The sequence below is a fragment of the Marmota monax genome, unplaced genomic scaffold (genome assembly GCF_021218885.2).
Source record: "Marmota monax isolate L192 unplaced genomic scaffold, Marmota_monax_Labrador192_F-V1.1 WCK01_AAM20220418_F8-fsc00018, whole genome shotgun sequence".
NCBI lineage: Eukaryota > Metazoa > Chordata > Mammalia > Rodentia > Sciuridae > Marmota > Marmota monax.
This window is the reverse complement of record NW_026692201.1, coordinates 382,455-408,619: the sequence shown is the minus strand read 5'-3', so window position 1 is coordinate 408,619 and position 26,165 is coordinate 382,455. Positions and strand designations below refer to the sequence as shown.

At 36.7% G+C, this 26,165-nt stretch overlaps 1 protein-coding gene across 1 annotated transcript in view; it reads left to right on the top strand.

Moving 5' to 3' along the window:
* Iqgap2 (IQ motif containing GTPase activating protein 2) overlaps positions 1-26,165 on the top strand; it is a 297,019-nt gene that overhangs the window by 142,303 nt on the left and 128,551 nt on the right. Inside the window, exons 4-5 of the mRNA XM_046426823.2 lie at positions 2,288-2,365; positions 6,095-6,171. Coding sequence (XP_046282779.1) covers positions 2,288-2,365; positions 6,095-6,171 — 155 coding nt within the window. The remainder of the gene's footprint in view (positions 1-2,287; positions 2,366-6,094; positions 6,172-26,165) is intronic.

Sequence of the window (26,165 nt, the reverse complement as noted above, 5' to 3'; positions counted from 1 at the left end):
CTGTAGGGTATTGAAGTCAGAATTTCTCAGGTTTTTAGAGCAAAGAATTTGAAATCTTCTTCATTTGCTATAAAAATATGACCAAGATAGCTGCCCTTTCCTTCAGTTCCTCTGACATGAAGCAATGTATCTTTATCTTACCTGACAGATGAATAAAAGTTTCAAGCCCAGTTATGTAATATACTAATTACAACATCTAACATTTGCTGGTGTGCTTTGTAACCAAATACTTTCTTTTGTTTTCAATTTAATCTCTGCAGCTCCAAGAAGCCTTTATGGCTGAGGGCTGAGGGCTCTGTAGGATTTAGAACTTTCTTAGGATTACTTCACTAAATAGATAAGGTGTCTTTGTTACATTATTTGGGATGGCTGAAGCCCATCAGCCAAAGAAACCAAAAATCCATAAATTGCATTTATTTAACTCATTGGGGCAAAAAGAAAATGCATATCCATGAAGCCACTGGAAGAAGAAGTGAAAGGCTCAGCGTAGATTTGGGCTTGTGGTAGGTGATTTTAAAAAACTATTTTTTAGGTACAAAGACTAGTTTTCTTTGGGACTGGAGCTGGCTCAATTTGATGTCTTGGTCATTTTGATGTAGGAGGCAGCAAGACTGAATGGGGAACTAGATTGTCATCAATAAAGAAACTCATATTAGCTGAAGACATTTGAGTATTATTTTAAGTGAGAACATTTAGTTGTTGAGTAGTGCAGAGTCCTCGTCTCTGTCTTCCTTCACACTTGATTGAAGATTGCTTCTGTCTTGTTCCTTCATCACTGCATCACTTGTTCTTTGTCACTGAGTGGCTTGTATTCTGCAAAAGTTATTTGTGCTAGGTACAAACAGTCAAAACACAATGGCCGGGGCTGTGGCTCAGTAGTAGAGCACTTGCCTAGCACATGTGATGCACTGGGTTCAATCCCTAGCACCACATAAATAAATAAAATAAAGGTACCGTGTTCATCTACAACTAAAACAAAACAAAACAAAAAAACCCTATGGCCTGGTAGCTAATGCTCTGGATTTTCTATTGTCTTCCCTCCTTCCTCCTTCCCGTTTTCATTTTCCTCTCACCCCACACTTTCTTCTTCCCTCAAGCAACTAGCTAATTTCTTCCAAAGAACCAACAAACAATCATTAGGTCCAGTGTTCCCCCCTGGGGGAGTTTTAGCACAAGGAAGATTTTCAACCACTAAACAGTTACTTGACTTTAGGTAAATTACTTCTTCATTTTAGCTTGGCTTTTTTCATCTTTAAAAAAAGGTAATGGTAATTACCTTGTAGGGTGTTTGGAAAATTAGAATAATTTGTATAAAGTACTTGAAGTGCATACTCCAATGGCAAATAGTGACCACTATTTAAAGGCATAAGCATTTGTCAAAAATATTAATTTTCTTATATTTTATGTTAGATTGTAGAAGGTCATAGAAAGTGGGAAGAGCCAGGCTTTCTAAATGTGATTCTCTGCCATTGGCTGTTAGTTATATGATGAAACTTTATATAGTTATTTTTTGTACATTTATTAAAAATGGAAAAACTAGATAACATTGTTTATACGTCTAATTAGTGAAGAATATAAGATCACTTTAAGACTCTTAGCGGTTCATTAATCTAAATAATGAGATGCAGGCAAGGGTGTTTTATTTGTAGACTACAGAAAAAGTGGCTGATTAAGACTGTAAAGAAGAAATGGAAGACACAAAGAATTGTACATGTAGAAAAAATGTTTTATAAGACACTTCTGCTGAAGGTTTTACTTTTTATTATGATTAAATTATAAGAGGAGCAGGTACTAAAATTAGCTCTGAATCAAAGAGTGGTTTGCGTTTTCATCTTTGTATTTTCCAGGTTTTCTACAGAAATATTACATTCATGATTAGAAGGAAAAAAGAAAAGAGAGCATTTTGTCTTATAAAAATCCAGTTTTTCCTGAAGTTGCTAGGCTTCTCAACCATGGTTACCAAAATCTTACACCACATGTATATACGTTCATGCATGCATGACTGCCTGTGCACGTGCACACGTATTTCGTAATCCTTAGGCATATGCTAGACATTAAATGGTATTTGAGATTCAAGTTGAGAATTACTCAAGTGTGCATATTGCTGAGATACAGTGTAATCTTTTTTTTTTCATTGTGTCTGTATTTGTTCTGTATAAGCATTAATAACTCTGTTCTTGGAAAAATACAATTGAAAAGCATCCTGCTAATGAAAAACTTTATTACAAATGACTCACTTTTTGTGTGGTCTTTCTTTCTTTGTTTCCCCCTCCTAACCTCACATTAGAAGTCTGGCCTTCATTTTCGACATACAGATAATACCGTCCAGTGGTTGAGAGCCATGGAGTCTATTGGACTACCCAAGGTAAGCCTTCACATACTGGATCCTGAACTGGGGAGACGAAAAGGTGGTGCAGAAATACCTCATTATGACAAATGATTTGGCAGACTGAACTATGTTAATGCAAGAATGAGAATTGTGAGAACCAAACAAAAATATTGAAAGGCTTATGCAAAGTAATAGATGGAAGAACTCAGAATGAGGTAGGGGTACAACATGACAGCAGCCAGGTGAAAGTGTGTATGCATAAACAAGATCAGAAGAATCTTCAGCTCATAGATGGTTGATTTAAGATAGTCAACGCCTTTGTCTCATTGTACAACTATAAATTATTATCAATTTATTTTCCCAAATTATTATAAATCATACAATCACTTTAAATTTTAAAGTCTAGAGGCTTGTAGCTTTTATTCTTGAAAAGATCTTCATTGATTCTGTAAGGATTCAATGCTTGTTAAATTCAAGGAGCAAGTACTCTTAAGCTTGTGAGAGAAATAAATACCTTGGGGAAAGGAGGAAATTTTATTTGATAAAAGTTATAGAGCTATTACTTGAACTTCTTATTTTGAAAGAACTATAAAATCACAGGAAGTTGCAAAAATAGTGCACCTATGTGTTTATCCTTCATTCAGCTTCCCCCAACAGTGATGTGTTATATAACTGTAGTACAGCATTAAGTTGATTCTGGGGTGTGAATGTAAGTAGACTACAGACTTTATTCAATTTTCACTGTTCTTACATGCATTCATTTGTGAGAATGTTAGTGTGTAGATCTGTGCAGTTGTGGCCCATGAATAAATTTGTGTAGCCACCACCACAGTCAAGATACAGCTACCACAGAGAAGTGGTCTTTTATGCTGTATCCCTCCCACTGCCCAGTCCCTGTCAACCACTAATATGTTATCTACTACTAATTTTGTTACTTTGAGAATGACATGAAATGGAATCATACAGTAGACGAGGTTGACATTTTTACACTTGTTGTGTTATTCTTGAGCTCCATCATATGTATCAATAGCTCAATTCTTTGCATTGCTTAGTTGATACAGCTATTTTAAGAGGGTGATTTAGGAGGGTTTCAGCTTGAGGAAAAGGCAATAGCTACCAACATATGAAGATCTGTGTTGTCTCCTGATTAAGCCAGATTTGCTGTTAAAAACACCCACCATGACCAAAAGAAAAAAAAAAAGATTTCTTAATGTAAATTATGAATGCTTTTTTTCATTATATTTCTGCTCATTTCTGTTTTAGCAGTCTCATTTTTCTTGAAATTATCAATCGAGTTTCTCCCACTCTTTTCTCCCTTCCTCTCCTCCCTCCCTCCCTTTCTTTTTCTCTGTCAGTGCTAGAGATGGCATTTTACCCAGGGGCATTTTACCTCTGAGTTACATCCCCAGCGCTTTTTATTTTATTCTTCTACTTTGAGATAAGGTCTCACTAAGTTGCTTAGGGCCTCACTAAGTTACTGAGGCTGGCCTCAAACTTGTAATTCTCCTGCCTAAACCTCCTGAATTGCTGGGATTATATGTGTGTGCCATTATATGTGTGTACCTGGCCTAGTTTCCCTTCTCTTATAGTGCCTAGAATATTAAATGCTATCCCTTTGGGGCACTAGTTGTCATATAGAATTCATATTTCTGGGTATTAAATGGGTCTGGGTGGTAAACAAATTTGAATAGGATTTTTCTTAGTGAAGCAACATCTGATTAAGACAACCAGGTAATTCAATAGATATGATTAAAACCTTTGTGAGCTTTGGGGCCAAACAAGTGATCTATAGAGCAGATTCTATTTTAATATTGATTGTTATCATGAAGTAATTGATACATTATATTTTAGGGTTGAGAGGCTAACAGTGTGTTGGATTAATTTTGTCTGTGATTTACCCTTAATTTTTTTTATTAATTCTGAGCTCAGCACCATGTAAGGGGCTGGAGACATAATACAACAGTCTGGTTAATTGCAAGTTGATTCCATCTCCTTGCTGAAGGAAGATACATTTATGAGGATTTTCCAGGAGAAATATGAATGTAGAAGGTTCTCATTTTTAAAAGGGGGATGGGGAGAGTTTAATAATACAGCAAGGTGTAGGGTGAGAATTGTAGTCGTTCTCTACTTACATAGAGCTTTAAACCTAGCTCTTCTGAATCGAGAAGCCTCTTTTCACTGACACTGACAGAAAATATTAAAAGTAAAGCTCGAAGGGCCTTTGAAAACTTCCCAGGCTACAGACATTTCTTTAAGTGTGTAGAAACTACACATTGTTAGCTTGAGAAACTTTGCTTTATTCTTTTCTCTGCTTTTTTCAATGTCCAATAGAAAATTGCCCTTGGATATTAAATACTACCATCTTGCATACGATGTTAGTTTTTATGTCAAATTGTGTAAAATATTTACTGAAAGCAAGCGACATTTATGTTTAGTCTCAACATAACTCTTATAAGTTTCAAGCCTAATTATTCATTTTTGCATTGCTTAGGAACAGAAAAGTTAGTGTGTCCCCTTTGAAATATGTTTCTGATTTAGTTTTTTTAAGTTTAAGACAAACAGTGTGAATATTGTGTGTATTGTGTCCATCTACAACTAAAAATATTTTCTTTAAATCCTTGATGCTCAGATCTTTCAATCTAGCAATTCCATATTTAGATGATTATCTAAAATAAGAAATCAGATACTCAAAAATGCCAGTGCATTCACTGCAGTGGTTTCGAATAAGGAAAAAATTGGGAACCAAACAAATGTTCAGCCACAGGGAATGGTTAAGCTATGGTTCAAAAATATGAAAGAATCGTATGCATTTGCTTGATGTAGTACTATTAAAGAATTATAAAGAGGATGTTTAATTGTCATCTTTTATTAAGTATTTTGAATAGCTTTAGATATATACAATTTTGTTTTCATGTATACATAAACATAAGAAAAAAGAGACTCATAGAAAAAAAAACAGTAAAAGTATAGGTGGGATTATAGGTATTTTTCCTTCATACTTCACTAACTTTCTAGATTTTATTCAGTGGAAAGGTATTACTTTAAGTGGAAACAAAAACCCATGTGTGAGTGTTGTATATGAATGAACTCATGTTCATAGAACTATGTACCAACTTTTAAAAAATATGTTTTTATTAGTTGTTGATGGACCTTTATTTAATTTATTTATTTACATGTGGTGCTGAGAATAGAACCCAGTGCCTCACATATGCTAGGCAAGTGCTGTACCACTAAGCCCCATCCCCAGCCCAATGTAACAACTTTTTATTTTTTTATTTTTATTTGTATTTTTTAGTTGTAGTTGGACACAATACCTTTATTTTATTTATTTTTATGTGGTGCTGAGGATCGAACCCAGGGCCTCGCATGTGCTAGGCAAGCGTTCTACCGCTAAGCCACAACCCCAGCCCCCAATTTTTTAATACTGTTGTAAAGTACTGTAAGAAGGCCACCTTCTCAGGCCCATGAGAAGTCACAGGAGTGAGGATACAGAGAGAAACACTGCCGCCCAGGACTATGGATTCAGCCATGTGGAAAGGCTGACTGTGAACTTCACCCCTCCTCTTTTGGCCCCAAAGAGGCATGCAGAGAGGCAGGGAACTAGGTGCGGGACTGGTCTGTCTGTAGAGCAAGATGAAGCCACAGTTGAGAGGCTTTCTTCACTGGAACAAATATAGAATAGCCAGGCCAATCAGAGTATCTGGGGAGTTAAATTGATTGTGAGAAGCAACACATAATAAACACGTTGTCTCTTTTGTTTTCCAGATATTTTATCCAGAAACAACAGATGTCTATGATCGGAAAAACATACCAAGAATGATATATTGCATTCATGCCCTAAGGTGGGGAAAAAAAAAAAAGCTAAGAGACTACCTAGGAAGTAGATTTAAAATAAAACTACAATTTCAATTGTGAAAACTCTTAAGCAACTTTAATAATCTGAAATTTTTTATTAAATTCAGTTTTGAATCTAATAGTACAAAATTCAATAGTTGTCACATAAACACCATCCTTGAACTTAAAAAAAAAAAGAAAAAAATGTTTTGACTTTTAAAAGTATGGTTCAAAATATAAAACCGAAAAGTGAATCAAAGACCTTTAAGTAAAACAAGGAGAGAATTTTAAGTGGAAACTTAAAGGAATCCAATAATAATGTGCTACTACATTCCTGAGTTATAATCTAGTTTGCAAAAATGTAACTGAAATATATGAAATGAGCCACTACAATAGTCATTATGATTCTTCTTTGATTCTTCTTAAAATTATCAGTGTGATTCAATTTTTACCATCTATTAAGAAAATCCAGTATAAGGACAGTTTTTGGTTTTATTTTTTTGCTTTCTGTTTAATAGAACTTGTACTGTAAGGATAAGAAAGAAACACAGAAGTTGCCCTAAATTAGATAAATCAAGACACATTAATTGTTTTATAGCAGTTTTTTATAATGTATGAAAATGTTGAAATTCTATTGTTTCAAAAATGATTTTTATCTTGTTGGCTTGGGAGGAACTGTGATTTCTTTTTTAATAAGATGCTAACTAAAAATGATTCTAAAAAATCCAGCTTGTAGCTATTGTCTTGTGTGAACACAGGTAATGGTTGGAAGACTTCATGTTTAATGAAATTTTAAATTCCTTTTACAACATCTGCCTTGTGTTTATATCACTAGAAGTCATTTTCCTGGCAAGATATTCTGCCTAGGGGTTTATGTTAACTTCTTCCTGGCTCTTTTCCTCTCCAAAGGAAAAGGTTTCTATAATAATTCATTGCAATGCTGGTCTTCTAGAGAAAAATTTTGATTATGTCATATAATTTGACTTTCCCCCGAGTCATTACTTATGAGACTTCTTTGGAAGATGATAGTTAGTAGAAATATAGACCAAATGAAGGTGACTTTGCTATGATTTTTAAAATTCTAATATCTTTAAATAATGTGGGAAGAACCATTCTTGCCTTACTCCTTCTATGGGGCTAAAGTATTATATGTCAACAGGTTTTTACAAAGCTTCTTGGGTACTTATCTTGAAAGATATTTTCAACTGTGTTGCTTATATTCCTTATCAAACACTTTTCAGAGCTTAGAATGATCATTTAACACTGTATGTAGCACCGTTTTTTTTGTGACTTGCTAAGCCAGCCACCTTGAATTAATGGCATTATCATATCCATGCATCATGGTGCTAATCTCCAAATCTGTAGCATTCTTGTGGGGTGTCTCATGGAAGCGTATGTTCATTTTCTAAAGTAGACACTGGGGATGTTCACATTCAACAACTTATAAAGAAATGGTGTGCTAAGATCCTTTCTGGTGGTATCACTGTTCTAAAGTTCTATAAAATGGCACCAAGGCTTATAAATGTATGTTTGCTATAGTTTTATCAATGAATTGAACAGCTTGGTAAACAAAGAATGAGCAACTTCTTACATACTATTGCCAATTTCATGCAAATGTTGATGTAATGTTTTCTGGAAACTTATTCTCCGTTACTCCATTATTTTTTGTCAGTCTTGGAGGGGATTCCTTTTGGGTCCTGTCACTTGCTAGATCTGACCTTAAGTAGGAACTCTCTTTGAAAGCAACATTTATTTAGTAAATAACATTCCCTGGGAGAATATCCTTTACTTTTTCTCTGTACTCTGTGGCTACCTCTCACTATGGAACTGAGAAATCAAAAGTGTTTCTAAAGATATTTTTGTCAAAGCTTTTCCCTGCCTCTGTTTAGAATGCATACAATCACGCATGTGAGGCTTGTTTTCAGCTGTGTTGGACAAGACACATTTGGAAACAGGGTAGCATGATCCTTGAATTAAGTATGGCAAATTTGCCCTTGCAGCACAGTTAGAAATGATGCTGAAAATGAGCAAACATGTACAGAGTTATCATTACCTGGCAGAGAATTAGGCAAGTTGGAAATTCTGATTATAGCTCAAGAGCTAGGAGAAAAATTGCTCCAGGTAGTTAAGCTTGCCAGGCACTGCTCTCCTCCTGCCCCAGCCTGTGGGCCTGACTTAATCTACAGAGTTAGCTGGTGGCCCTGACCAAACTTGTCTCCTGTTCCCTGTCATCTTGATTTGGGCTTTACAACCCATAATCCCCTGGGTTTCTTGCCCTGACTTCCTATCTGTGTCTGTTTTCCCTTTTCCTGCCTACCCCTCACCTCTTTCATCTTATTTCTGACCCCAGTCTCTTTGCCTATATCATTCATTGAACCCTTTGTCAGTCTAGCTTGGTGTTCTCAAGCTGGACTCCAGAGAATGTCACAACAGCAGCCCCAGGGCAAATTCTCAAGCTCTGGCCCATATAGAGTGACTTACCTTCATGGTGGGTGGCCTTATACTTTTCCCCAGGAAATGTTTATCTTTTTCTTATTTTTTTTAAAGTAACATATGCTCATTGTGAAAAAATTGGAAAATTTGGAATGTCAAAAGAAAAAGTCACAACACCCACTATCTCAATACCAAGTGAAAACCACTGTTACTATTTTGGTGATTGGACTTAAAATCTGTATATGGCATGTTTTCCTTTTGTGGCTTCTTTTGGAATGTTTCTAAAGTCTGTGTATGAAAAGGAGCCAGTTCAAGAAATGAAAGTCTTGCTAACTAGTTACTACACTGACTTTTTTTTTTTTTTTTTTGGTGAGTGTCTGGAGGCCTTCCAAACATGGAGGGGGAAAAACACTTGTGTGTAGTGTTGTTTAATACTCAATTTATTATTAAAGACTTAAGTGGTAGCAAACAAATGTTCACTTTTTAAACTTTAGTTATAAAATTGGATATAAATAATTTACATAATTATGTGATGTTTAAAAACAATCGATGTAATTTTTTTTAATACTTCAAGTACCTTAAAGAATAGATGACATGCCCAGATACATTTTATATACTTACCAAACTGGAACTTATTCAGAAAGATCCACACCTCAAGTTTCTCTCATTTGGACATTTCCTAGAGTTGTTTGTTATTCTGCTACTTACCCAGAGATAACATGATATTAGCACCATCAGAAACACAAGGATACCCCCTCAAACTTGCTGTGATTACAGATTTGGTTTCAACTGAACATATCAATGTTGCTGAGAACATGGAACTTCTTTAGGTTCTTCTCCCAAGGTGAGTCAGACCTTGGCCACCAGTATCATCCTGAGCTTAAGTCAGTCAGATTTTTTTTTTTTATTTGTAAGTACATGACTTTCAGGTTAGATTCTTATTTACAATCTGGTGCCCCCACCCCCATTGCCCTGCAATAATTTACTTCCTGTCTCGCTTGGCCAATTTTATACAATCCATTGTCCTGTCATAATGATGTATTGGCTTGACCTGTGAACATTATTAAAAGCTTATGTATGCCTTTTTCATTTTTTATTGAGATTAGTTGGACTGTCTAGAGGTTTGCATCTCCTGGGAGACAAAGGATTGACTCTACCCAATGCTCTTTAGGCCATTTGGCTGATTTATCATTTAGGATCGTGTTTATGGGTCCTCTCTGCTTCATTATTGACTGTGAACATTAGTGCCAGACTCTCTCTCTCCACCTGACTACTTTTGTCACCACCTATACTCTACAGTCCTTCCTTATCTTGGAATACTTCTTTTGTTTTTTTTTTGGAATTGTTTGGCTTATTCAGAGTTCTTGATCTTTATTCTTTCCTATTATATATATAGGAAACAAGTACGCATCTGTATTCCATAAATAGATGTAGAATCAACAAGTAGGTTTTAATAACACTCCCCTTTTAGAAATTAAAACAAATAATTATGCATGGGCTGTTATCTTTTTTGTGTAACAACTTCCTTTCTGTACTCTGCATATTATTCTGTGGATTATTGCTTTGAACTTCTGGCTTTCCACAGACTGAAGCAAGATCATTGTCTTCTTTTTTGATGGACCAGATTGCTTCAGTTCAGTCAGGCAGACCTCTTTCTGGTAGCTCCCTGGAGCACTGCCCCTGGTGTTCCTTGAAATATACTTGCCTATGTTTTCAACCAGATTTCCATATACTATTTCTGATTCTTCTTGCTTTAAGAAACGGAATCATCTACTCTCCAAGGAATCCCTTTGAAGTCATGTGTTCATATTGGTATTTCTAGCTTAACATAATTAGGGAGCTGGATTCTGTTTTTCTTAACTATGAAATCTATTTGCCTATTAAGATTTTGCTACACTGACAACCACAAACTAAAAATTTGTCTGCCTCCCCTCTGTGTAAGGATAACTGTTCCAGATTCTGTAGCTGTGTTCAGCAGTCTGGTTTTTAAGTGTATTGATGATGCTGAGATGGCACACATTCAGGGCTTGCATTGTGATGAAAACAGCTGTGGCAGACCTACTTCTGGTTGACCAGCTGTTCCAAATACCCTGACTGCTTTCTTTGTGGAAGAGGGCTCCTCTCCCCAGCAATCCTGCACAGTCAGGTGGCTGTGTGGTCCACTAGGTTGGCTTTGAAGATATTCTTCAGGAATTTGTCACTTACTGAGATACAAGGAAACCAGCTATGGCCCCCTTCTCCCTCCCAGGACAAATATATATTACCCTTTTTAAAAATAAACCCTGCTTTATATGCTTGCTTTGGTGTACGTCTCTAATGTTATACTTCAACATGTGGGGAAGCAGGTTATTGTTACCAATAGCTGGCGGTATCACTCTCCCCAGCAATCGTATACAGTCAGGTGGCTGTGTGGTCTACCAGGTTCCTTTGAATCTGTTCCTCAGTAATTAATGCATAACTTTGCTAGTCTCAACACTCCATTCTCTCAGAACCCTTTTTCTCTCTAAGAAACCAGTTGAACTGTTTCCTCCCTAAAATATCAAATTGATTGTATCTCTTACAACACATATATTTGCGTTTCTGAACAAGTCTAAAGACAAAGTCCTAGTCTAAAGTGTATAGGAAATAGGGTCTTAATCTTAGGGAAAAAAAAATCTACTGAATATAAAAAGTACCAACCACATGTAGCTCTTCAACTCTGAACTTATTAAGTACCTCTTATTAGAAAATTGTATTTATCCTATATTCCCAGGACAGACTAATCCCGTGTTCTCAGGAGGGATATCTGGAGATGGCATTATTTGGGATGAAAGTGAGGCATCTTTTTTTTTTTTAATTTTTTTTTAGTTGTAGATGGACCTAATATCTTTATTTGTTTATTTATTTTTATGCGGTGCTTAGGATCAAACCCAGGGCCTCACACCTGCAAGGCAAGCATTCTACCACTGAGCTACAGCCCCAGCCCCAAGGCAGGCATCTTTTAAGTCACTCCTTGCTCAAAATTCTCCCCATGTCCCAGATGGAGCATCCTGTCTCTTGCTCTTCCCATCTGAATTAATACTGTGACTAATCTTTCTGTCTTACTAATTTCCAAGCTCTTTCAAGCGGAAAACTGTGTTCTGTTTCCTAACATAGCACATACACCTTTGATTGCAACTTGAAGTCTCTAGATTTTATGTTTTTCACTTTTCAGAAGTTTAACTGAATTAATTTCCCTGTGATAAGGCTGCCTCAGGATTTCTTTTGTATGGGATTAAAAATTAGGTGTAGAACACTAGATTTTGACATGATACTGGCAGTTGCATAAGTGATTAAAATGGAAAAACTATTCTGGTACCATAGATAAAACCATTTCAAATATGGAGTTAGTGAGGAAAAATAGTAAAAGATTCTTTGTTTTGAAAGAGGAAACTACTGTGGTAAGTTGTCAATTAAGTGTCTACAAAGGACACATTTACTTAATAGAGTATAGTAGTGACAATAAAAAAAAATGGGTGACATTGATGGAGCTTTTAACCATATTTCTCCACGGCTCGAAGTACTTCACAAGTGTAATCTAATTTAATCTTCACAGCATACTTCTTGTGGTAGGTACTATTATTACTTTTATTTGTAACCAAGGCCATAGTAACCGGAAGGTTGCCTAAGGTCACATGATTAGTAAATGATTAACTTGAGATTCAAAATCAGGTGTATGATAACTGAACGTGTGCTAGTACCCATTCAGCTGGCCGTCAACTTCAGAGAGAGCCAGACATTTCCTTATTATTAAGAAAACTAATAGAACAGTGGCATCAGACTTGAACATACCTGTTTAGAGAACTATCACCTTTTTGGAGAGAAGTAATAGTTTTAAGAGGTTATCCCCCTAATTACCTGAAAAATACCAAAGGCTGATGTCTATGTAGTCAGTTTCCGATTCTTTCTCCCAGCTATTTTTACATTTAAAGTGAAAATTGTAAATGTTTGAAATAATTTCTAAAAATAAAAAAGTTATAGCCAAAACACTTAAAATGCAGAATCATAGAGCTTGAAAACTGTAAGGACCTTGGGAAGTTTTTTTTTTTGGTCCAGATCATAGTTGCATATCCAGATACTGCCAGTTTGGGGGCTGGGGCCAGGGCTTCTGATTGTAGTCCTGTGGTCTCTCTGGTGTGCCATGAGGCTTTGATTTACAAGCATTCATCCCACATGTTATGGCCCAAAATGAGCTGCACATGATGTGATCCAGAAGAGCTGAAATAAACCCAAATCCTGCCTTTTAAGTTTGCATTTCATTACTGTAGGAACTTTAAATGCATGGATTTAAAGTAATAGAAAAAACTCTAATCATAATTTTTCTTCTTTTAAATTTTTTTTTAATTTTTTAATTGTAGATGGACACAATACCTTTATTTTTTATTTTTACATGGTTCCAGGGATCAAACCCAGTGCCTCAAGCATGCTAGGCAAGCGCCGTACCACTGAGCCACAACCCCGGCCCTAATCATAATTTTTCTATCTTTTCTTTATTACTTTCCAGACTTTCACTAATATCTTTTGTACAGATAGGAGTACCTGGGCCAGTGAGGCTTTAGCTACTTCAAGACAGCCGCTCTGTTGCCAGCCTGTTTCTGTGATAAGGGGCTCCCTAGTTCACACCAAGTGCTTTCTTATATACAGAAAGTGTTGGTGACATTAATTCCACGGCTCCTGCCTTTTATATTGGCTGTTAGGCACTAAGAGTTACTTAATAAGTTCAGAGTTGAAGAGCTACATGTGGTTGGTATTTTTTTATATTCGGTAGATTTTTTTTGCCCTAAGATTAAGACCCTATTTCCTATACACTTCAGGTAATAAATGACCTCATTTCAATTTAAGTGCTTAAGAAGGAGCAGTTTGCTGTTGCCAATTTTTTTTTTTTTTTTTGGTCCTGGGAATACAGGATAAATACAATTTCCTAATAAACATTTACCCCTTTGAGTGATCTGCTTGGAAGTACCTATATACAACCTTCACTATAAAACTCCTGCACTGTGAAAAGTGATCTCTTTAAAGCTAACAGTTTAAATTTCAACATCAGCAATAATAAATGTTGAAAAACAAAGTCAAATAGAAAACATACTCCTAAAACTTTTTAACAAATGAGGTGTGTGTGTGTGTGTGTGTGTGTGTGTGTGTGTGTGTGTTTTGCAATAAAAAGTTTAAGAAAATCTTTGATTTAAATTTAGAAGCAGACTCTTCCATCCAAAAAGCTAACTTTCCAGCACCACCTTGTGGTGACTTTTAGTTGGATTAAGTTGTTTGCTTATTGTGAAATATATATTAATGTTACAGTGTACAATGGAGAAGTAGAAAGTATAATTGGAAAGAGGTACCTAATTATTACCAAAAGGGTAAATGAACACTTTTGTTAAGTATAAGTATTCCTTTATTTCATATTGCCAACAAACCTATGTTTTTTGTTTTTGTTTGGAGACAGGGTCACTGTATGTTAACCAAAATGATCTCAAACTTTTGGTCTCAAGTGATCCTCTTACCTCAGCCTACTGAGTAGCTGAGACTACAAACATGTGCCACCCCACCCGGCTAATCCTGTTTCATGGCAGCCCAAACACCTTTATTTTAGGGTTAGTATAGTAGAGAAAAATATTTTTTATATGAGACATTCTATAAATACTATTTAGTGAATGAATGAACAAGACATAATGTGAACAAAGTTATATCAAGATGATTAAGAATAGCTGTCTTACCCCTTTCCAAAAACGACATGAAACATTTATTTATTTATTTATTTATTTACACAAGATCAAAGTATTTATTTGATAAATTTGGACAACAATTTAATTTAAAATTCATTGACAAGAATATTATGGGAACCAGAGAGAATTAAACATAAAAACCTAGATGAAGTGGGAAGTTTTGTGAAAAAACTTAAAATAACAAATTTGGTATCAGAAAAAAGAAAACAATTTCTTTTTTTACAAAAAAAAATTGTAAAGGCTAATAACAACTGAAAATATTAAATTTGATCAGATTCTTCCCTTGCCCCAGAAGCTGCTGACATTGACAATATTATATCGAAAAATTCTACCAAACTCCTACTTATGTAGCTCCTATTTTACGCAATCTGTTGCAGAAAATAAGCTTCCAAACTCATTTTCTGAAGTCAGTTAATAACCTTCATACCAAAACAGAGCAAGTAAATTATCATCAAAGAAAATGACAGACTGATTTCATGGTGAACATACATTCAAAAATCAGAGATGGAATAGTAGATAATTAAACCAATAATATTTTTCTTTTTTATTCTAATTTGTTATTACAATGCATTACAATTCATATTACACATATGGAACACAATTTTTCATATCTCTGGTTGTATATAAAGTATATTCACTCCATTCGTGTCTTCACACATGTATTTAGGGAAATGATATCCATCTCATTCCATCATCTTTTTTACCCCCATGCCCCCTGCCTTCCCCTCCCACCGCTTTGCCCTATCTAAAGTTCCTCTAATCTTCCCATGCTCCCCTCCCAACCCTACTATGAATCAGCCTCCTTATATCAGAGAAAACATTTGGCATTTGTTTTTTGGGATTGACTAACTTCACTTAGCATTATATTCTCCAACTCTATCCATTTACCTGTAAATGCCAAGATTTTATTCTCTTTTATTGCTGAATAATATTCTGTTGTGTATATATACCACATTTTCTTTATCCATTCATCTACTGAAGGGTATGTAGGTTGGTTCCACAGTTTAGCTATTTAAATTGTGCTTCTATAAACATTGATGTGGCTGTGCCCCTGTAGTATGCTGTTTTTAAGCCTTTTGGATATACACCGAGGAGAGGGATAGCTAGGTCAAATGGTGGTTCCATTCCCAGTTTTCCAAGGAATATCCATACTGCTTTCTACATTGGCTGCACCAATTTGCAGTCCCACCAGCAATGTATGAGTATGCCTTCTCCCCCACATCCTCGCCAACACTTATTGTTGCTTATGTTCTTTTTTTTTCTTTTTTTTATTGGTTGTTCAAAACATTTACAAAGCTCATGATATATCATCTTTCATACATTTGACTCAATTGGGTTATGAACTCCCATTTTTACCCCAAATACAAATTGCAGAATCACATCAGTTACACATTCACGTTTTTACATAATGGCATATTAGTGACTGTTGTATTCTGCTACCTTTCCTATCCCCTACTATCCCCCTCCCCTCCCCTCCCATCTTCCCTCTCTACCTCATCTGCTATTGTTCAATTCTCTCCCTTGTTCCCCCCCCCATTCCCCTCACAACCTCTTATATGTAATTTTGTGTAACATTGAGGGTCTCCTACCATTTCCATATGCTTTCCCTTCTCTCTCCCTTTCTCTCCCCCCACTCGTCTCTGTTTAGTGTTAATCTTTTCCTCATGCTCTTCCTCCCTGTTCTGTTCTTAGTTGCTCTCTTTATATCAAAGAAGACATTTGACATTTGTTTTTAAAGGATTGGCAAGCTTCGCTTAGCATAATCTGTTCTAATACCATCCATTTCCCTGCAAATTCTATGATTTTGTCATTTTTTAGTGCTGCATAATACTCCATTGTGTATAGATGCCACATTTTTTTTATCCATTCGTCTATTGAAGGGCATCTAGGTTGGTTCCACAGTCTAGCTATTGTGAATTGTGCCGCTATGATCATTGATGTGGCAGTATCCCTATAGTGCGCTCTTTTAAGATCCTCAGGGAATAGTCCGAGAAGGGCGATAGCTGGGTCAAATGGTGGATCCATTCCCAGCTTTCCCAGGAATCTCCATACTGCTTTCCAAATTGGCCTCACCAATTTGCAGTCCCACCAGCAGTGTACAAGTGTACCCTTTTCCCCACATCCTCGCCAAAACTTATTGTTGTTTGACTTCATAATGGCTGCCAATCTTACTGGAGTGAGATGGTATCTTAAGGTGGTTTTGATTTGCATTTCTCTGACTGCTAAAGATGGTGAGCATTTTTTCATGTACTTGTTGATTGATTGTATGTCCTCCTCTGTGAAGTGTCTGTTCAGGTCCTTGGCCCATTTGTTGATTGGGTTATTTGTTATCTTATTGTTTAATTTTTTGAGTTCTTTGTATATTCTGGATATTAGGGCTCTATCTGAAGTGTGAGGGGTAAAAATTTGTTCCCAGGATGTAGGCTCTCTATTTACCTCTCTTGTTGTTTCTCTTGCTGAGAAAAAAACTTTTTAGTTTAAGTAAGTCCCATTTGTTTATTCTTGTTATTAACTCTTGGGCTATGGGCGTCCTATTAAGGAATTTGGAGCCCGACCCCACAGTATGTAGATCGTAGCCAACTTTTTCTTCTATCAGACGCAGTGTCTCTGATTTGATATCTAGCTCCTTGATCCATTTTGAGTTAACTTTTGTGCATGGCTAGAGAAAGGGATTCAGTTTCATTTTATTGCATATGGATTTCCAATTTTCCCAGCACCATTTGTTGAAGATGCTATCCTTCCTCCATTGCATGCTTTTAGCCCCTTTATCAAATATAAGAAAGTTGTACTTTTGTGGATTGGTTTCTGTGTCCTCTATTCTGTACCATTGGTCCACCTGCCTGTTTTGGTACCAGTACCACGCTGTTTTTGTTACTATTGCTTTGTAGTACAGTTTGAACTCTCTTATCGCTATACCTCCAGATTCACACTTCCTGCTTAGAATTGCTTTTGCTATTCTGGGTCTTTTGTTTTTCCATATGAATTTCATGATTGCGTTATCTATTTCTACAAGAAATGCCGTTGGGATTTTGATTGGCATCGCATTAAACCTGTAGAGAACTTTGGGTAATATCGCCATTTTGATGATGTTAGTTCTGCCTATCCATGAACAGGGTACATTTTTCCATCTTCTAAGATCGTCTTCTATCTCTCTCTTTAGGGTTCTGTAGTTTTCATTGTATAAATCTTTCACCTCTTTTGTTAGGTTGATTCCCAAGTATCTTATTTTCTTTGAGGATATTGTGAATGGAGTGGTTTTCCTCATTTCCATTTCAGAAGTTTTGTTGCTGATATATAGGAATGCCTTTGATTTATGCGTGTTGATTTTAAATCCTGCCACTTTGCTGAATTCATTTATTAACTCTAGCAGTTTCTTTGTAGACCTTTTGGGTCTGTTAAATATATTATCATGTCATCCGCAAATAGCGATAATTTAAGTTCTTCTTTTCCTATTTTTATGCCTTTAATTTCTTTTGTCTGTCTAATTGCTCTGGCTAGTATTTCAAGAACTAAATTGAATAGAAGTGGTGATAGAGGGCATCCCTGTCTTGTTCCAGATTTTAGAGGGAATGCCTTCAGTTTTTTTCCATTTAGGATGATGCTAGCCTGAGGTTTAGCATATATAGCTTTTATCATGTTGAGGTAAGTTCCTGTTATCCCTAGTTTTTCTAGTGTTTTGAACATAAAGGGATGCTGTACTTTGTCGAATGCTTTTTCTGCATCTATCGAGATGATCATATGGTTCTTGTCTTTAAGTCTATTGATGTGGTGGATTACATTTATTGATTTCTGTATATTGAACCAGCCTTGCATCCCAGGGATGAATCCTACTTGATCATGATGCACAATTTTTTTGATATGCTTTTGTATTCGATTCGCCAGGATTTTATTGAGAATTTTTGCATCCAAGTTCATTAGAGATATTGGTCTGTAGTTTTCTTTCTTTGAAGTGTCTTTGTCTGGTTTCGGGATCAGGGTGATGTTGGCCTCATAGAATGAATTTGGAAGGACTCCTTCTTTTTCTATTTCTTGAAATAGCTTGAAAAGTATTGGTATTAATTCTTCTTTGAAGGTTTTGTAGAACTCTGCTGTATACCCATCCGGTCCAGGGCTTTTTTTGGTTGGTAGTCTTTTGATAGCTTCTTCTATTTCTTCTTTTGTTATTGGTCTGTTTAAATTGTGTGTGCTCCTGACTCAATCTGGGCAGATCGTATGACTTAAGAAATTTATCGATATCTTCATTATCTTCTATTTTATTGGAATATAGGGTTTCAAAATACTTTCTAATTATCTTCTGTATTTCTGTAGTGTCTGTTGTGATATTGCCTTTTTCATCCCGTATGTTAGTAATTTGAGTTCTCTCTCTTCTTCTCTTCGTTAGCATGGCTAAGGGCCTGTCGATCTTATTTATTTTTTCAAAGAACCCACTTTTAGTTTTTTCAATTTTTTCAATGGTTTTTTTTGTTTCAATTTCGTTGATTTCTGCTCTAATTTTAATTATTTCTTGTCTTCTACTACATTTGCTGTTGTTTTGCTCTTCCTTTTCTAGGTTTTTGAGGTGTAGTGTGAGTTCATTTATTTGTTGGTTTTTTACTTTTTTTGAGGAAAGAACTCCAAGAAATGAATTTCCCTCTTAAAACTGCTTTCATTGTGTCCCATAGATTCCAGTATATTGTGTGTGTATTGTCATTTGTCTCTAAGAATTTTTTTATCTCCTCCTTTATGTCTTCTGTAACCCATTGATCGTTCAGTAACATATTGTTCATTTTCCATGTGATGTAGGATTTTTCCTTCCTTCTTTTATCATTGATTTCCAGTTTCATTCCATTATGATCAGATATGGTGCATGGTATTATCTCCACGCCTTTATATTTACTAAGAGTTGCCCTACGGCATAATATATGGTCTGTCTTTGAGTAGGATCCATGTGCTGCTGAGAAGAATGTGTATCCACTTGATGATGGTTGATATATTCTATATATGTCGGTTAAGTCTAGGTTATTGATTGTGCTATTGAGTTCTATAGTTTCTTTATTCAGCTTTTGTCTAGAGGATCTGTCTAATGGCGAGAGCGGTGTGTTGAAGTCACCCATAATTATTGTGTTGTAGTCTATTTGACTCTTGAACTTGAGGAGAGTTTGTTTTATGAATGTTGCAGCACCATTGTTTGGTGCATACAAATTGATAATTGTTATGTCTTGTTGGTGGATGGTTCCTTTTAACAGTATATAGTGTCCTTCTTTATCCCTTTTGATTAACTTAGGTTTGAAGTTGATTTTATTCGATATGAGTATGGCCACTCCTGCTTGCTTCCGAGGGCCATGTGAGTGGTATGATTTTTCCCAACCTTTTACCTTCAGCCTGTGTAAGTCTTTTCCTATCATATGAGTCTCCTGAAGGCAGCATATTGTTGTATTTGTTTTTTTGATCCAGTTTACTAGCCTATGTCTCTTGATTGGTGAGTTTAGGCCATTAACATTTAAGGTTACAATTGAAATATGATTTGTACTGCCAGTCATGTTTATTTATTTATTTATATTAGTTTGGCTAGTTTTTACTTTTTGGTTATTTTCCTCCCCCTTTACTGAGATATCTCCCGCTGTTAGTTTTGGGCACTATTTTTCAATTCCTCTTCTTGTAGTATTTTGCTCAAAATGCTTTGCAGTGCTGGTTTTCTGGCTGCGAATTCTTTTAGCTTTTGTTTATCGTGAAAGATTTTAATTTCATTGTCAAATCTGAAGCTTAATTTTGCTGGATACAGTATTCTTGGTTGGAATCCATTATTTTTCAGCGTTTGAAATACATTGTTCCAGGATCTTCTCGCTTTCAAAGTCTGTGATGAAAAATCAGTCGTTAACCTAATTGGTTTACCCCTGAATGTAATCTGCCTCCTTTCTCTCGTAGCTTTTAATATTCTCTCCTTGTTCTGTATGTTGGCTATCTTCATAATTATTTGTCTTGGAGTTGGTGTATTACGGTTTTGAATGTTTGGGGTCCTGAAGGCTTCCAGGGTTTGGCAATCCATTCCATCTTTTATCTCTGGGAAGTTTTCTAGAATTATTTCATTTAATAGGTTGTCCATTCCTTTGGTTTGATTCTCTATGCCTTCTTCTATCCCGATGACTCTCAAATTTGGTTTTTTTATGACATCCCATATCTCTTGAATAGATTGCTCGTGGGATTTAAGCATCTTTTCTGTGTTGACTATATTCTTTTCAAGTTGATAAACTTTGTCTTCATTATCTGATGTTCTGACTTCTACTTGAGCTAGTCTATTTGTAATATTCTCGTTTGAGTTTTTAATTTGGTTTATAGTTTCCTGCATTTCTAGGATTACTGTTTGATTTTTTTTTTTTTTTTTAAGATCTGTATCTCCTGGTAAAGCTCGTTCTTTGCCATTTGAATTTGTTTGTTTAATTCATTTTCAAAATGTACTTTTATTGCTTGGACTTGCTGTCTCATGTCTTCTCTAATATTCCTTTCCATCTGAGTTAGGTATGCCTTGAGTTCTTTCCCTATCCATGTTTCTGATGCTTCTAGGTCCTCCAGTAGATTTAAGTTGTCCTGCATTGTTTGTACTCCTTTTTTCCCTTGTTTTTTTCATGATGTTCAAGTTACTTTCCAGCTCTATTTGATTGCTGTGTTTCTGCTCTCTCCTATAGATTTGTTTTGGTTTTGTATATCTCTGTTGTCTCTCCTTTGTGTTGGTAGACTATGCCTGATAAAGTGGATTCCATTGGGAAGGAATTCTGACGGCCGAGCTCCAGTGACGTCACCTCTCTGTTATGGTGGCCTCTGTCCAGATCCAACTTGAGGACCTGGCAGGGGTGTCCGAATGGGGGGGTGGGACTGGACTGTCTCTGGTTGGTTTCAGCTCCCGGTCGCTGGTGGGCGGGCGGTCTCCAGTCGCCCAGTTGCGCTGGCAGCCAGCAGGAGATCTGTCGCCGGTGGGCGGGCAGACTCCAGCCGCCCAGTCGTGCAGGAAGCCGGTGCATGATCTGTCGCCGGCGAGCGGCCGGTCTCCAGCCGCCCAGTCGCGTGGGCAGCGGGTGGGCTGTCGCCGGCGGGCGGGCGATCTCTAGCCGCCCAGTCGCACGGGCAGCGGGTGGGCTGTCACTGGCGGGCGGGCGATCTCTAGCCGCCCAGAAGTGCGGTAGGTCGCCGGCGGGCGGGTGGTCTCCAGCCGCCCAGTCGCGCGGGCAGCAGATGGGCTGTCGCCAGCAGGCGTGCGGTCTCCAGCTGCCCAGTCATGAGGGCCTGGCCTCTAGTCCCCTGGTTTCTCCTGTTAATCCTGGTTTCTCCTGTTTTATTGTTGCAATCTGTCGGAGAGTGGCGGTGGTTACTTCAGCTCTCCAAGATGGTGGCCGCTGGTTTCCTTGGTGGAGTTTCCGTTGTGGGGGATAGAACTGTACCGCTTCCTTCCCTGTCTGAAATCCCGAACTCAGCCCGGGGTTCAGTGAGGGCTCAGCCGGCAGGATTCCATAGAATCCGCAGCAACGTTTCTCTCTGCTTGCTGGCCGCTTCTTGGTGGCATCCCGCCGTCTGTAGCTGCAGGGCGGGCACACACCTGTTTTATTGTTGCAATCTGTCGGAGAGTGGCGGTGGTTACTTCAGCTCTCCAAGATGGTGGCCGCTGGTTTCCAAGAAAATTCATGACTTCTGGGTGGCGGCAGCATCGGGACACTGTGGAGTCTTCTCAGCCAGTGAAAGCAGCAGGACTAGCAAGTCCCAGGGTGTAGTCCAAACTATGCCTTCTCAGGGAGGGAAACTAGAAATCGCTGGCACTGTGGTTGGCCACTGGGCGGGAAGCAGGCAGGGCTGTGGAGGCTGAGGGCCCTTCCCACTGCAAGTGGTCTCTGTGGGAGGACCTGCAAGAGGGCGTCCAAGAGGAGTTATTTCCACCCTAGGGATATGGAGGTTTGGTAGAGGTGGAAGGCAATATGGCCGAGGTTTTAAAAGCCAGGGAGCAATTTAGGGTAGACCTCCTTATGCTGCTTCAGCGGAAGAAGTGGCCAAAAAGTTGAAGTCAAAATCCGGGAATCAAAGTCCTCTGCCATGTCTTCACATGGGTCCCTGGCTGAAAATGGAGTAGAAAGAAGAAGCTTTATTAAGGACAGCAGAAAAGACTTCTCCCGGAGGAAGAAGGGGACCTAAGAGTTGTTTATGTTCTTAATAGCTGCCATTCTGATTGGAGTGAGATGAAATCTTGAGTAGTTTTGATTTGCATTTCTCCAATTGCTAGAGATGTTGAACATTTTTTCATATATTTGTTGATTGATTGCATATCATCTTCTGAGAGGTGTATGTTCAGTTCCTTGGCTCATTTATTGATTAGGTTATTTGATTTTTGATATTTAGCTTTTTGAGTTCTTTATATATCCTAAAGATCAGTGCTCTATCTGATGTATGAGGGGTAAGGATTTGCTCCCAAGATGTAGGCTCTCTATTCACCACCTCATTGATTATTTCTTTTGCTGAGAAGAGGCTTTTTAGTTTGAATCCATCCCATGTATTGATTCTTGATTTTAATTCTTGTGCTATAGGAGTCTTATTAAGGAAGTTGGGCCTAATCTAACATGATGGAGATTGGGGCCTACTTTTTCGTTAATAGGCACAGTGTCTCTGGTTTAATTCCTAAATCTTTGATCCACTTTAAGTTTTGTTCATGGTGAGAGATAGAGGTTTAATTTCATTTTGTTGCATATGAATTTCCAGTTTTCCAAGCACCATATGTTGAAGAGGCTGTCTTTTCTCCAATGTATGTTTTTGGCACTTTTTTCTAATATAAGATAATTGAAATTATGTGGGTTAGTCTCTGTGTCCTCTACTCTGTACTATTGGTCTATAGGTCTATTTTGGTGCCAATACCATGCTGTTTTTATTACTATTGCTCTGTAGTATAGTTTAAGGTCAGGTGTACTGATGCCACCTGCTTTATTCTTCTTGCTAAGGTTGCTTTGGCTATTCTGGGTCTCTTATTTTTTTCAGATAAATTTCATGAACCACTTTTTCTATTTTTATGAGGAATGCCATTGGGATTTTGATTGGGAATGCATTTAATCTGTACAGTGCTTTTGGTAGTATGGTTATTTTGTCAATATTAATTCTGCCTATCAAAGAACAAGGTAGATCTTTTCATCTTCTAAGGTCTTCTTTAATTTCTTTCGTTATCATTCTGTAGTTTTTGTTTTAGAGGTGTTTCACCTCTTTTATTAGGTTGAATTCCAATGTATTTTAATTTACTTTTTTGAGGCTATTGTAAATGGGGTAGTTTTCCTTGTTTACCTTTCAGTGGATTTCTCACTGATATACAAAAATGCCTTTGATTTATGAGTGTTGATTTTGTATTCTGCTACTTTGCTGAATTCATTTACTAGTTCTAGAAGTTTTCTGGTGGAATGTTTTGGGTCTTCTAGGTATAGAATCATATCATCTGCAAATTAGTGATAATTTGAGTTCTTCTTTTCCTATCCATATCCCTTTAATTTTTTTCATCTATCTAATTGCTCTGGCTAGTGTTTCAAGAACTATGTTAAATAGAAGTGGTGAAAGAAGGCATCTCTATCTTGTTGCAGTTTTTAGAGGGAATGCTTTCATTTTTTTCTCCATTTACAATAATGTTGGCCTGAGGCTTAGCATAGATAGCTCTTATGATGTTGAGATATGTTTCTGTCATTCCTAGTTTTTAGTGTTTTGAACATGTATGGGTGCTATATTTTGTTGAATGTTTTTTTCTGAATCAATTTAGATGATCATATGATTCTTATCTCTAAGTCTATTCATGTGATGAATTATGATTATTGTTTCCATATGTTGAACCAACCTTGCATCCCTGGGATGATCGTGGTGCACTATCTTTTTGGTATGTTTTTGTATTTGATTTTCCAGAATTTTACTGAGAATTTTTGCATGTATTTTTGTTAGCGATATTGGTCTTAAATTTTCTTTCTTTGCCTGGTTTTGGAATCAGGGTGATATTGGCTTCATAGAATGAGTTTGGAAGTGCTCCCTCTTTTTCTCTTTTGCAAAATAATTTGTAGAGCATAGGTATTAGTTCTTCATTTTAGGTCTTGTAGAACTCGGCTATGTATTCATCTGGTCCTGGGCTTTTCTTGGTTGGTAGGCTTTTGATGGTGTCTTCTATTTCCTTGCTTGAAATTGATCTGTTTAAATCATGTATATCATCCTGATTCAATTTGGGCAACTCATATGCCTCTAGAAATTTGTTGATGCCTTCAATATTCTCGATTTTATTAGAGTCCAAGTTTTCAAAATAATTTCTAATTATCTTATGTATTTCTGTAGTGTCTGCTGTGATATTTCCTTTTTCATCATGTATGTTAGTGATTTGAGTTTTTATTCTCCTTCTCTTTCTTAGCATGGCTAAAGGTTTGTCAGTTTTACATATTTTTTTTCAAAGAACCAAGTTTTGTTTTGTCAATTTTTTCAATCGTTTCTTTTGTTTCAATTTCATTGATTTTAGCTCTGATTTTAATTATTTCCTGTCTTCTACTGCTTTTGGTGTTGATTTGTTCTTCTGTTTTCTAGGGCTTTGAGATGTAGTGTTAGCTCATTTATTTGTTGACTTTTTATCTTATAAGGAATGAATTCCATGCGATGTACTTTCCTCTTAGTACTGCCTTCATAGTGTCCCAGAGATTTCAATATGTTGTATTAATATTCTCATTTACCTCTAAGAATTTTTTTATCTCCTCCTTGATGTCTTTTGCAACCAATTGTTTATTTAGTAGCATATTTTTTTAGTCTCCAGGTGTTAGAGTAGTTTTTTAGTTTTTTATTTTATCATTAATTTCTAATTTCATTCCATTGTGATCTGATTGAATGCAGGGTAGTATCTCTACTTTTTTGTATTTCTTAAGAGTTGCTTCGTGACATAATATGTGGTCTATTTAGAGAAGGATCCATGTGCTGCTGGGAAGAAAGTGTATTTGCTTTTTTTTTTTAAGAGAGAGAAAGAGAGAGAGAATTTTTTTAATATTTATTTTTTAGTTCTCGGTGGACACAACATCTTTGTTTGTATGTGGTGCTGAGGATCGAACCCGGGCCGCACGCATGCCAGGCGAGCGCGCTACCGCTTGAGCCACATCCCCAGCCCTGTATTTGCTTGTTGAAGGATGAAATATTTTATATACGTCAGTTATATCTAAGTTATTGATTGTATTATTGAGTTCTTTAGTTTCTTTGTTCAGCTTATGTTTGGAACATCTATCCAGTGATGAAAGAGGTGTGTTAAAGTCACCCAGAATTATTGTGTTGTGGTCAATTTGACTCTTGAACTGGAGAAGTGTTTGTTTGATGAACATAGATGCTCCATTGTTTGGGGCATATATATTTATAATTGCTATGTCTTGTTGGTGTATGGTTCCCTTGAGCAGTATGAAATGTCCTTCTTTGTCCCTTTTGATTAACTTTAGCTTAAAGTCTACTTTATTTAATACAAGGAAGGAAACCCCTGCTTGCTTCCACAGTCCATGTGAATGGTATGATTTTTCCCAACCTTTCACTTTCATTTCAGTCTGTGTATGTCTTTTCCTATGAGATGAGTCTCTCAGAGGCAGCATATTGTTGGGTCTTTTTTTTTTTTTTTTCTTTTTTTAAATCCAGTCAGCCCATGTCTTTTGATTGGTGAGTTTAGGCCATTAACATTCTGGGTTATAATTGATACATGATTTGTATTTCCAGCCATTTTTGTTATTTAATTTGACTTGATTTTTCCTTTGATTAGCTTTTCCTTTAGTGTAATACCCCCCTCTGCTGATTTTCATTGTTGTTTTTCATTTCCTCTTCATAGAATATTTTGCCAAAGA